Source organism: Pistacia vera, unplaced genomic scaffold (assembly GCF_008641045.1).
Source record: "Pistacia vera cultivar Batoury unplaced genomic scaffold, PisVer_v2 Contig57, whole genome shotgun sequence".
Classification (NCBI taxonomy): Eukaryota; Viridiplantae; Streptophyta; class Magnoliopsida; order Sapindales; family Anacardiaceae; genus Pistacia; species Pistacia vera.
The window spans coordinates 313,155-326,720 of record NW_022196412.1 but is presented as its reverse complement, the minus strand read 5'-3'; the positions used below and the strand labels follow the sequence as shown (position 1 = coordinate 326,720).

General features: G+C 33.1%; 2 protein-coding genes and 1 pseudogene across 2 annotated transcripts; 2 read left to right on the top strand and 1 right to left on the bottom strand.

The window, feature by feature from the left end:
* Window positions 1-2,517: 2,517 nt before the first annotated feature.
* Window positions 2,518-4,544, top strand: LOC116108851 (probable indole-3-pyruvate monooxygenase YUCCA10). The gene is made up of 4 exons (XM_031395089.1): window positions 2,518-3,186; window positions 3,284-3,517; window positions 3,881-4,003; window positions 4,081-4,544. Exons 1-4 carry the CDS (start codon window positions 2,560-2,562, stop codon window positions 4,261-4,263), a joined length of 1,167 nt encoding a protein of 388 aa, XP_031250949.1. The 5' UTR covers window positions 2,518-2,559; the 3' UTR covers window positions 4,264-4,544.
* A 3,505-nt stretch (window positions 4,545-8,049) lies between these two features.
* Window positions 8,050-9,020, bottom strand: LOC116108787 (zinc finger MYM-type protein 1-like). The gene is made up of 2 exons (XM_031395020.1): window positions 8,612-9,020; window positions 8,050-8,495 (listed from the first exon to the last, which is right to left on the bottom strand). Exons 1-2 carry the CDS (start codon window positions 9,018-9,020, stop codon window positions 8,050-8,052), a joined length of 855 nt encoding a protein of 284 aa, XP_031250880.1.
* Window positions 9,021-11,673: 2,653 nt separating this feature from the next.
* Window positions 11,674-13,285, top strand: LOC116108786 (annotated as a pseudogene).
* The last annotated feature ends 281 nt before the right edge of the window (window positions 13,286-13,566 follow it).

Here is a 13,566-nt window from a genome sequence, read left to right as displayed (position 1 = left end):
ATCTCTAGATTTAAATATTGAAAATGACACCTCACCCCGTCATAAATAAATTTTGGACTCTTCTCATTTTACAGCTTCAACTTCAACCGGATCTTCAATTATAATATAAAATAATAGTTATGTCATCAAACGCCGAAAACAAACAAACACATAAACGCCAATAATAATAATAATAATATTAGCTAGTGCCTAGTGGGTAGAGTTAGGATTAGGAAAGGAAGCCCATACTCCTTTAGCCAATAGAGGGTGGGCCTTCCTTACTGAGCCCGTCCGCACTCCACCCCAAACTCATTATGGATCAAAAGATTTTTCAATTTAGAAACAAACTTGTGAAAATAATCTTGTATTTGTATTACTACTTGATGAATGGGAGGTTAGGGAACAATACAAGTTCTTTAGCGGGATAATTCTATTGCTTTAGAAGACCCCTTTTAAAGGTTTAGAAAAGCATTTGATTGGGAAAACAGCAACAACAAAGCTGGAAGAAGTTGATCACATGATTGGGAAAAGAACAGCAAAAAAGCTGGAAGAAGTTGAACAAACATGGATTTATATCTAAATCTCTAATATCTGTCCTCTACCAGTATAATTAAGGATGTATTTTTCCAGTGAACGGATTGCCTCTAAACCAATACTTGATTAGTTGTCTTATTTATTACAATTCCTTCATACGTATATATATATATTATATTTGTTTTTTGAATAATTGCTTATATTATATAAAAACTCCAAGGGATTGGTTTAACGGTTAAGAAGAGCCACTTATTTTTTATGACTAGAGTGTTCTGGCCAGTTTGCGTGTATCTCAATTAATCTCTGGGACTCAAGGTAAGTCACAAATATAGTAGGTGATTCCAAGGTTCAAATCTAAAAAGCTAATGAAATGAGCAAACCTTCTTGACCGCTAGGCCAATCCATCGTAGTTTTCATATATATTATATTATATTGATTAACATTTTCATCTTAAATCTTTCATACTCAAATTAATTGTTTTTTTCACCAAATTTTGATAATGAATTAAGTTGTATTATCCATATTTTATAAAGCAGCTCAATTGAAGTAGCTTAACCTTGTCAATTTGACTCTATCGACCCAGCTTCTTATGTTTATTGATACTTGCCTAACGGATTGTTGTTATAATAAATTACTCAAAAAATATTTTTCATCAATTGTAAATGACACCGACAATCTTTTAAATGAGTAATACTACATTTATATCACTCTCTTATATCATATTCATTACATCATGATGTGACATATATCATAATCACATAAATTTTTAATTATTTTTAATTTTTAATATTATAATAGAATTTGTGTGGTTGTGGTATATACCACATCATGATGTAATGAAAATAGTGTAAAAGAGTAGTGTAAATGTATCATTACTTCTTTTAAATTATATAGTAGTGGAACCTAACCTCACTTAAATCTAAATAAATCTACAAATAACTATAGAGAATTTGGCATTATGGATAGCTTTAGTAATTGGAAATGAAGTGGGTATTTTATTTAATGAAATTGACATATATTTCACTAATTCTCCTCGAGATTCTTGCGTTGTTACTTGTACAAATAATTTTTGTTTTATCTTTTTGAATTATCATTTTTTATATTATTATGTGACAATTTACAAATAATTTAAAATTATTTTTTAAATAAAATTAAACATAGGAAATTTCTCATTATTTTTCCTACCAAACATCTTAGGATTTGATGTCCCGTGACACTCCTTACCTTCTAACGTCAAACACAGCAGGCCTTTCTCAATTGCAACCACGTCACTCTACGTTCACCACGTATCTGAGGTCTGAGCACATGGCATTTCAAAGAACATGAAATAACTCATAAATGCTGATATTTTATTAAAATATGATTCTACTATTACTTTGAAATTTAAATCTTGTTGGATTTCAACTATAATTTTTCTTATTACATTTAGAAGTCCTGGGATTGAATTCTTGAATTGTAATAAAAAATTATAAAGTATTGATGATGCTTTGGGTGATTCCTTGCACGTAACAGTCTCCAAAGTTGTTGTATCATTCTCAGCTTAGATTTTTCAGTGATGTTAACAACGATTTCTTCTAAACATTATTTAATTAAATTACTATAATTATATACTATGAATATTATTTAATTAAGTAGACAAGTATAATGAATTTAAATCATTGCTTTAATATATATTTAGTGGATTAGTTCATATTCAATTGATTATATTGGTAAAATATAATAAATTTTTAGTTGATTAAATGTATGTTTATCTAATCATAAATACATCTTTTAATTAATAAAATCTATATGGTCCTACAGTTATTAGTTTATAAAGGTTATATTGTATTTATCAAATTTCTGGTCCACTTTAAATTAATTATATTATCATAATAAAATGACGTGAAAAAGTTATTAAACGATAGTTAGGGTAAAATTTTCTTAAAATAAACCTGTAGTAATGATCATCAGTTTCCATAATTACATCATTTACTGTGTGTATATACTATATACCATATAAGTGGCCATAATCACAACAATCCTTATGCCGTGGAGCCGCTGAGCTAAATGAAAGAAAAAATGGAAGAGGAAGCATGTGTTATAATAGTAGGGTGTGGCCCCTCCGGTCTCTCGGCGGCCGCCTGCCTTAACCAGCTCTCAATACCTTACATAATTCTTGAGCGAGAAGATTGCTACGCGTCTCTTTTTAAGAAATATGCGTATGATCGTCTCCATCTTCACTTGGCTAAACAGTACTGCGAGCTTCCTCACTTGCCATTCCCTGCTTCTTATCCAACTTTTGTTCCCAAAGACCAATTCATCCAACACTTAGATCACTATGTTTCTCATTTCAACATCACTCCTCTGTACCAAAGATCGGTCGAGTTGGCAAACTACGATGAAGACACCAAGAAATGGATTGTTAAGGCTATGAATATTGTTTCTGATGAGATTGAGGAATACAGAGCCAGGTTCTTGATATTGGCAACTGGAGAAGCAAGCACTCCTTTTATACCAGAGATTGAAGGATTGACTACTTTCACTGGAGAAGTTATTCACTCAACTCGCTATAAAAACGGCAAGCCATATGGTAATATGAATGTTCTTGTTGTTGGGTCTGGTAATTCTGGCATGGAAATTGCACTAGACCTAGCCAATCACGGTGCTAAAACCTCCATAGTTGTTCGTAGTTCGGTAAATAATCAGTCTCATTTAATCTCTACATATATATTATATATTTTGACAAATGGACTTAATTATTTAATTTTTGGATTGTTGAATGATGGTACAGGTTCATATATTGTCAAAACAGATTGTGTACTTGGGATTTGCTATGTTAAATTATTTTCCTTATGGAATGGTGGATTCGTTTATGGTGTTTCTAAGCAAGCTTGTTTACGGAGATCAGAGCAGGTATGGAATTGGGAGACCTAAGGAGGGTCCATTTTTCCTGAAGAATGCATACGGCAAGTACCCAATCATCGATGTCGGAACTTTCAAGAAGATTAAATCCGGAGAGATCAAGGTAATAAAGAGAGAGTCATGGCTACATCGTTTTTTCCGTTCTTTGTTTCTGTCGGTTCCTAAATTATATTAATTGAGGGAGGTGGGATTCGTTGTTGACATTTTCATTACTTGAAGAAAAAACTTTTGCTGGAGTAAGTTATTTGAGTTGACTTACTATCATTTTCTATTGCCTTATACGCTAACTTAGTGTTAAATTAATTGCACGTGTAGAGCCAAAAAGTGAGAAAACTAAATAAAATGATTTAAAATTAATTAGTTAGCAAGAAGTGTTGTCCAGTGCAAGGGCCACGAGATATTGGTGCATTTATTTTGCGTAGTAACAATCAAATATTAAACTCACCATTTATCTTGAAATGTGCAGGTGTTGCCAGCTATAGAAAACATAAGAGGCAATGAAGTGGTATTCGAGAATGGCGAGTCACATCCATTTGACTCAATTGTTTTTTGTACGGGGTTCAAGAGATCAACAAATAAGTGGCTTAAGGTAAATTGATTTATTAAAGATATAATAAATCGAAAGCATATAAAATAAATACAGAGCTAATAATTTTAATTATGTAGGGAGATGATTACTTATTGGACGAAGATGGAATTACAAAAGTGAGCTACCCAAATCATTGGAGAGGAAAGAATGGTTTGTTCTGCGTTGGATTGTCAAGGCGAGGACTTAATTTAGCTGGTATTGATGCTCAGAGTGTAGCTGATGAAATCAAATCACTTCTGTCCCTCAAATCAACTGCTTAAAGTTAAAGATATATTATGCATGAGTTGATTCTGCGTGTGTAAATTTTTGTTGCTCGAGCAGCTTTGTTCGGAAATAACGGCATGAGATTGTCCGTTTAAGGTTACGCTAATAAAACTCCGAAATTTGAGCATACTTCCATTTCATAGCCATGGTTCAAAGATTTTGCATCCCTACTTTCTTCATTGTGCCTCTTCAATTCTACCTTAGAGGACACCAAAAGTGTAATGTACTTCATTAAGTGTACTTAAAATTATAAATGGTAATTACTTAAGTTAAAATGCTCATGGATCAGATATTAGCTTGCTTTTCCTATGGCCTGGTTCCATTTAGATGGAGTGTTTTATTGGGCCATTGACTCAACCTTTTAAATCTATACTACCACCACTCTTGTCACATTATTTTCTATTAAATAATTTATATTTGTAATTTAGTTGTTAAGAGAAATGTATAACAAAACTAAAAAGAGATCAGACAGAGATCTATTTAACTCACCATCTTAATCATCTTAATATATGATAAAGATTAAGATAAGGACAAACGTCACAAACGGACAATGAATCTTATGCATCACCCACCATTAATTCGGACTTTTTAATAAAACAACTTCCTAATAATATAACTAGAGTAATACTACACTTACAAAGATTTTATATGAAATTATTTATAGAAAGTGACATGACAATACTTTTGCATTGACATATTATTCACTATCATTTAAAATTCATTTACGTTGTGTGGGAAATTTGCAGAGGATAATTCCCTATTAGGAGAGAAGATATTTAGATTGATTCAATTGAAAGGAAGATATTCAGATTAACTTAGATTCCAACTAAGGTAGTCGAAAATCATGCAACTTCCTAATCATACTTATTTGAATCTTACCTCAACTCTATCATGTAAATAGGTGCTATATAAACCTATCATAACTTGTTTTTTGAGGGGCTGGACAATTGTTCTAGGAAAAGATTCATCATTTGTAATTCTCATTCAATAGAAACAGTGGACGTAAACTCAAGATTCAAACTTGCTAAACCACTTTAAAAATTGTCTCTTGTCATAACTCATTTTTGCTCTTTAATTATTCAAATGCTGATTTTCATTAAGTCACACACATCTCAGTTTCGATTCATTCAAGGTCAATCGAATCTCTTTAGTTGGTGTGAATTTTCAGATCAACATCTTAACACTAGAAGGAGGGGCTTGAACACTCCGAACTCTTTCTGTTTTTTAGCAGTTTCTTTTCCATCTTTCAATCACAAAAAAACCAACCATGGCTATAGCCCATGTCGCCAAATCCAACTCTGGAATCAAAGCTATTGTCGGTTGGGGAGTATTGAGCGTGATGAAGTATGAGTCTAGCGAAGTGTAAACATAAAAGTTGTAGATCTTCTGGTAAGCTTTCCAATGGTTTGAGAATCGTCCAAATCCAAGGTTTGCAGCTCAAGTTATTGTCAAATTACTGAAGTATGTTCCAAACTCGCCATAACTCGTTAATAAGAGTGTAGACTCGCCATAACTCGTTAATGAGGGTGCAAACTTGCCATCACTCGTAAATGAGAGCACGAGCTTGACAAAACTTGTTAATGAGAGTGCGAACTTGCCATAACTTGTTAATAAGAGTGCGAACTCACCATAATAGGATTGTAAACGAGCCGAGCCAAGTTTTTGGCTTATCGAGCTCGACTCGTATGCTACAAGATTGAGCTCGAGTTCAAGCTTGAGCCTGTCAAGTCAGAGAAAGCGAGCTTGAACTTGAGCTTGAGCTGGCTCGCAAGCTCCAGTTCAAGCTAGGCTCATTAAGGGTCGAACTGCTTGGGCATGACCCTCCGCCAATTTCAACCCTACAGGCTGTTTTTTGCTCTTGAACCTATTTAAATACATAATTTTGCATCCAAAAATAGCTACTGCATCCTCAATCATATTAACCATGACAGTGGCGGAGTTAGGATTTTTGCTCCGGGGGGGCCTCCACGGCTCCGCCATTGTTTGCCAAACAACTAGTGTAAACTTTTAAAAACCCATCAAACCTTAAGCAAAACCTTGAGCAAATGTGTTGACAAGAACATCCAATTCACAAGGAAACAAAAGAAAATTTTTACGTGGAAAAATCTCTTCAATGTGAAGAGAGCAAAAAACCACGAGAACTTAAATCTAATATAACCAAAAGAGTTTACAACAACCACAATCCACCAAAAATACTTCACACAAATTTAGAGGTCAATCACAACTCTAACACAAGTAAAATACATAAAAGTTTACAAAGAGATGGATTAAAATCACCAGAGAAGCAGTCAAACTTCATGTTGTATAACTCCAAATTCAGACGTTAATATCAAAACTCAACTATCTAGATTAAAGATCCACACATCCTCTGTGTATTAAACAAAAAATCAAGTTAGAATGGTATACCTGAAGATTTGAATATATGAATATTGATTGTTTAAATATAAAAGCAAGTTAGAATGGTATACCTGAAGATCTTCAATTTAACATGATTTTCCGCTTCGATATATTCTGAAAGTGTTCAATGATATCTTCATTTTCAATTGTAGCAAAAATTTCCTTTTCAATGTAAACCACCAAGCAATTATTCATCCAGTCGTCTCCCGTTCGATTATGCAAACTATTTTTCATAAGATTCATTGCAGAGAATACCCTTTCAACTGTTGCAGTAGCCACAGGCAAAACCAATGCTAATTTAATAAGCAAGAAAACTTTGTTGTAAGCAACATCCCTCTTAAACTCAACCATTTTTTTTAGCAAGGTCGGCAATCCCTTCAACATGAGTGAAATTGGCATTGGTGCTAACGTCCTCATAATAGTTTTCAAGTTGATCATTGAGCAACCAAATATCGTGTTGAGGAAAATCGGCAGGATAGAACTTTGCAAATTCAAGTAATCTATCTTTGTTAAATACAACAAAAGAGTTACTTGGATCAAGAGATGCCATACATTAAAGCAATCTCATATTTACTTCATCAAAATGATTATTGAGTTCTTCTTGAATGTTATCCAAAACTGTATACATCAATTCCACCTTAAAATGATGTTTATTCGTAATTGGCACAATCCCCCCGTTTTGTCCTCCCAAAGTTATCTTCCATATTCTTCAAGATTGGTATGTCATTATCTTTGCATATATCAGAAGCTTCTTTTAACAATATGTCGAAGCAAGTGTCTTCATTTCTCATTTTATGCAATCAACGCTTCTAAATTTGTACAAATTGTTTGCCATTAAGAAGATCCCGATCTTTTCTTTGTAATGCTTGTGATAGTTCATTTGTGATTCCCAATACTCTTTTCATTAAGAATAACAAAAAGATGAATTCAAAATTGTCCATGATTCGTAATAAACTCCTTGCTTGACTTTTGTTTTGCCAATTGTCTCCTTCAATTCAATCACCCTAAGCACATCAACAACAAAAGAAAATAATTTTATGACACTATGAATTGTCCTTATGTGTGAACCCCAACGTGTATCTCCTGATCGTTTAATAGTGTATTCTTGATTCAAACCTTGTCCCATATGAAGATCACCATCAGAAATCACATTTTCATATTGTTTATCATGTAGAAGATCTCTACGCTTACAAGATGCTGGTATAATGTTTGATAACATAAAAAGAGATTGAAAAAATTCACCCAATGCCGAATGATTACTTACAACTTTGACTAGCGCCAGTTGGAGTTGATGAGAGAAACAATGAATGTAGAAAGCTGATTTATTTTCTCTCAATATCAAAGTCTTCAAACCATTGAACTCACCCCTCATATTGCTTGCTCCATCATAACCTTGCCTCGTAACTTGTCAAACTCAATCCATGCTTTACAAAAAAGGCATCTATTGCAATTTTCAAAGACTTTGCAGAAATATTCTTAACATGCACAATCCCAATAAAACGTTCAATAACACAACCTATTTTGTCCACATAGCGAAAAACAATAACCATTTGTTCTTTCACTGCCACATCATGAGATTCATCAACTAGTAAAGGGAACGGTTGTTTAGCTCTCACAATTTTTGCAATAATTTTCTTAGTCGTCAAATGAGCACAAACACTAGTTAATTCCCTTTGGATGTTGGGGGCCGTCATTTGATGGTTTTTTGGAGCATTTTCCAGCACAACTTTTTTTACGTCGTCATTATGATTGGATAGAAACTTCAATAGTTCCATAAAGTTACCTTGATTTTCAGATTCAACCGACTCGTCATGACCACGAAATGTCAATCCTTGATGTAAAAGAAATCTAATGCAATCAATTGATGCATTCTAGCGAATGCGATAGTCCAATTTGGCCTTTGGTTTATCAAATCAACACACTTGGCATGACATTGGTTATGAGTACTAGAATGATCTCCAACATGTTTTTTCACTTTCGCTTTATCTTTCCAGTTATTAAATCCCTTACTCACAAAAACTTCACCACCTGCTTGGTCACCATAATCAGTTTTGAAAAGATAACAATTTAAACAAAAGATGCAATCTTTTGCCACACTATATTCCATCCAACTTGGACTTTCTTTGTACCACTCTGGTGTAAACCTACGCTTTTTATCTCCAAAAAGAGTGAAAGGAAAGTTATGATCTTTAGGTTGGCAAGGACCTTTCAACAAGTATGCTCTTCGAACTTCCTCCTTTTGCTTGTCAGTACAACAAATCTTGTTAATTTCCTCATTTTGCTTGTCAATACAACAAATCTTGTTAATTGGTATCCTCAATCCTGGATCAGTTTCAAGCTCATCTAAATTGAACATCCCGACCGAAGGTTGAGCTTCTTTTACTTGGTGTTGTTGTTGCTGATGTGGGACTTCTTCTTCTAATGGGATTTAATTAACCTCAATATCAATAGAGTCTCTATCAACAATTTTTGTTGGAATTTTTGTTAATCTCTTGAAATAATTGAATATCATAGCTATCAAATAAAAAAAAGATAATATGATACATGTAAAGAAAGACCGATCAAACTTTAATTAATAAAATTACAAGGACTGATTTATCACGTTTTTAGATGTAACAATTAGATCTAATTAAAAGATNAATAATATTAGCTAGTGCCTAGTGGGTAGAGTTAGGATTAGGGAAGGAAGCCCATACTCCTTTTCCATCAGCCAATATGGGGGTGGGCCTTCCCTACTGAGCCCGTCCGCACTCCACCCCAAACTCATTATGGATCAAAAGATTTTTCAATTTAGAAACAAACTTGTGAAAATAATCTTGTATTTGTATTACTACTTGATGAATGGGAGGTTAGGGAACAATTCAAGTTCTTTAGCGGGATGATTCTATTGCTTTAGAAGACCCCTTTTAAAGGTTTAGAAAAGCATTTGGTTGGGAAAACAGCAACAACAAAGCTGGAAGAAGTTGATCACATGATTGGGAAAAGAACAGCAAAAAAGCTGGAAGAAGTTGAACAAACATGGATTTATATCTAAATCTCTAATATCTGTCCTCTACCAGTATAATTAAGGATGTATTTTTCCAGTGAACGGATTGCCTCTAAACCAATACTTGATTAGTTGTCTTATTTATTACAATTCCTTCATACGTATATATATATATTATATTTGTTTTTTGAATAATTGCTTATATTATATAAAAACTCCAAGGGATTGGTTTAACGGTTAAGAAGAGCCACTTATTTTTTATGACTAGAGTGTTCTGGCCAGTTTGCGTGTATCTCAATTAATCTCTGGGACTCAAGGTAAGTCACAAATATAGTAGGTGATTCCAAGGTTCAAATCTAAAAAGCTAATGAAATGAGCAAACCTTCTTGACCGCTAGGCCAATCCATCGTAGTTTTCATATATATTATATTATATTGATTAACATTTTCATCTTAAATCTTTCATACTCAAATTAATTGTTTTTTTCACCAAATTTTGATAATGAATTAAGTTGTATTATCCATATTTTATAAAGCAGCTCAATTGAAGTAGCTTAACCTTGTCAATTTGACTCTATCGACCCAGCTTCTTATGTTTATTGATACTGCCTAACGGATTGTTGTTATAATAAATTACTCAAAAAATTTTCATCAATTGTAAATGACACCGACAATCTTTTAAATGAGTAATACTACATTTATATCACTTCTTATATCATATTCATTATCATGATGTGACATATATCATAATACATAAATTTTTAATTATTTTTAATTTTTATATATTATAATAGAAGTGTGGTTGGTTGTATACCACATCATGATGTAATGAAAATAGTGTAAAGAGTAGTGTAAATGTATCATTACTTCTTTTAAATTATATAGTAGTGGAACATAACCTCACTTAAATCTAAATAAATCACAAATACTATAGAGAATTTGGCATTATGGATAGCTTAGTAATTGGAAATGAAGTGGGTATTTTATTTAATGAAATGACATATATTTCACTAATTCTCCTCGAGATTCTTGCGTTGTTACTTGTACAAATATTTTGTTTTATCTTTTGAATTACATTTTTTATATTATTATGTGACAATTTACAAATAATTTAAAATTATTTTTAAATAAAATTAAACATAGGAAATTTCATTATTTTTCTACACAAACATCTTAGGATTTGATGTCCCGTGACACTCCTTCCTTCTAACGTCAACAAACACGCAGGCCTTTCTCAATTGCAACCACGTCACTCTACGTTCACACGTATCTGAGGTCTGAGCACAGGCATTTCAAAGACATGAAATAAAAAATACTAAATGCTGTATTTATTAAAATATGTTCTACTATTACTTTGAAATTTAAATCTTGTTGGATTCAACTATAATTTTTCTTATTACATTTAGAAGTCCGGGATTGAATTCTTGAATTGAATAAAAAATTATAAAGTATTGATGATGCTTTGGTGATTCCTGCACGTAACAGTCTCCAAATTGTTGTATCATTCTCAGCTTAGATTTTTCAGGTATGTTAACAACGATTTTTCTAAACATTATTTAATTAAATTATATATATTATATACTATGAAATTATTTAATTAGTAGACAAGTATAATGAATTTAAATCATTGCTTTAATATATATTAGTGGATTAGTTCATATTCAATGATAATTGGTAAAATATAATAAATTTTTAGTTGATTAAATGTATGTTTATCTAATCAAATACATCTTTTAATTAAAAAATCTATATGGTCCTACAGTTATTGTTTATAAAGGTTATATTGTATTTATCAAATTTCTGGTCCACTTAAATTAATTATATTATCATAATAAAATGACGTGAAAAAGTTATTAAACGATGTTAGGGTAAAATTTTCTTAAAATAACCTGTAGTAATGATCATCAGTTTCCATAATTACATCATTTACTGTGTGTATATACTATAACATATAAGTGGCCATTCACAACAATCCTTATGCCGTGGAGCCGCTGAGATAATGAAAGAAAAAATGGAAGGGAAGCATGTGTATAATAGTAGGGTGTGGCCCCTCGGTCTCGGCGGCCGCCTGCCTAACCAGCTCTCAATACCTTACATAATTCTTGAGCGAGAAGTTGCTACGCGTCTCTTTTAGAAATATGCGTGATCGTCTCCATCTTCACTTGGCTAAACAGTACTGCGAGCTTCCTCACTTGCCATTCCCTGCTTCTTATCCAACTTTGTCCCACAGACCTTCTCCCAACCTTTGATCACTATGTTTTACTTTCAACATCACTCTGTACCAAGATCGTCGAGTTGGCAAACTACGATGAAGACACCCAAGGGATTGTTAAGGCTATGTATGTTCTGATGAGTGAGGAATACAGAGCCAGGTTCTTGATTGGCAAATGGAGAAGCAAGCATCCTTTATACCAGAGATGAAGGGACTACTTTCACTGGAGAAGTTATTCACTCAACTCGCTATAAAAACGGCAAGCCATATGGTAATATGAATGTTCTTTGTTGGGTCTGGTAATTCTGGCATGGAAATTGCACTAGACATAGCCAATCACGGTGCTAAAACCTCCATAGTTGTTCGTAGTTCGGTAAATAATCAGTTCATTTAATCTCTACATATATATTATATTTTTGACAAATGGACTTAATTATTTAATTTTTGGATGTTGAATGATGGTACAGGTTCATATATTGTCAAAACAGATTGTGTACTGGGATTTGCTATGTTAAATTATTTTCCTTAGGGATGGTGGATTCGTTTATTGGTGTTTCTAAGCAAGCTTGTTTACGGAGATCAGAGCAGGTATGGAATTGGGAGACTAAAGGGGTCCATTTTCCTGAAGAATGCATACGGCAAGTACCCAATCATCGATGTCGGAACTTTCAAGAAGATTAAATCCGGAGAGATCAAGGTTAAAGAGAGGAGTCATGGCTACATCGTTTTTCCGTTCTTTGTTTCTGTCGGTTCCTAAATTATTAATTGAGGGAGGTGGGTTCGTTGTTGACATTTTCATTACTTGAAAGAAAAGTTTTTGCTGGAGTAAGTTATTTGGTTGACTTACTACATTCTATTGCCTTATACGCTAACTTAATGTAAATTAATTGCACGTGTGAGCCAAAAAGTTAGAAAACTAAATAAAATGATTAAAATAATTAGTTAGCAAGAAGTGTTGTCCAGTGCAAGGGCCACGAGATATTGGTGCATTTATTTCGCATAGTAACTATCAATATTAAACTCACCATTGATGTCGAAATGTGCAGGTGTTGCCAGCTATAGAAAAACTAAGAGGCAATGAAGTGGTGTTCAAGAATGGCGAGTCAAATCCATTTGACTCAATTGTTTTTTGTACGGGGTTCAAGAGATCAACAAATAAGTGGCTTAAGGTAAATTGATTTATAAAGATTTAATAAACGAAAGCATATAAAATAAATCAGAGCACTAATTTTATTATGTAGGGAGATGATTACTTATTGGACGAAGATGGAATTACAAAAGTGAGCTACCCAAATCACTGGAAAGGAAAGAATGGTTTGTTCTGCGTTGGATTGTCAAGGCGAGGACTTAATTTAGCTGGTATTGATGCTCAGAGTGTAGCTGATGAAATCAAATCACTTCTGTCCCTCAAATCAACTGCTTAAGTTAAGATTATTATGCATGAGTGGATTCTGCGTGTGTAAATTTGTTGCCGAGCAGCTTGTTCGGAAATAACGGCATGAGACTGTCCGTTAAGGCTACTCTAATAAAACTCCGAAATTTGAGCATACTTCCATTCATAGCCATGTTCAAAGATTTTGCATCCCTACTTTCTTCCTTGTGCCTCTTCAATTCTACCTTAGAGGACACCAAAAGTGTAATGTACTTCATTAAGTGTACTTAAAATTATAAATGGTAATTACTTAAGTTAAATGCTCAGTGATCG

Bases quoted from the DNA above. Each gene is read 5' to 3' on its own strand.
- LOC116108851 (XM_031395089.1), top strand. From the start codon at position 2,560: ATGAAAGAAAAAATGGAAGAGGAAGCATGTGTTATAATAGTAGGGTGT. The intron at 3,518-3,880 runs GTAATAAAGAGA...TGAAATGTGCAG, and splicing joins TTAAATCCGGAGAGATCAAG to GTGTTGCCAGCTATAGAAAA. The intron at 4,004-4,080 runs GTAAATTGATTT...TTAATTATGTAG, and splicing joins CAACAAATAAGTGGCTTAAG to GGAGATGATTACTTATTGGA.
- LOC116108787 (XM_031395020.1), bottom strand. From the start codon at position 9,020: ATGTTCAATTTAGATGAGCTTGAAACTGATCCAGGATTGAGGATACCA. The intron at 8,496-8,611 runs GTACTCATAACC...TTTTACATCAAG, and splicing joins ACATGTTGGAGATCATTCTA to GATTGACATTTCGTGGTCAT.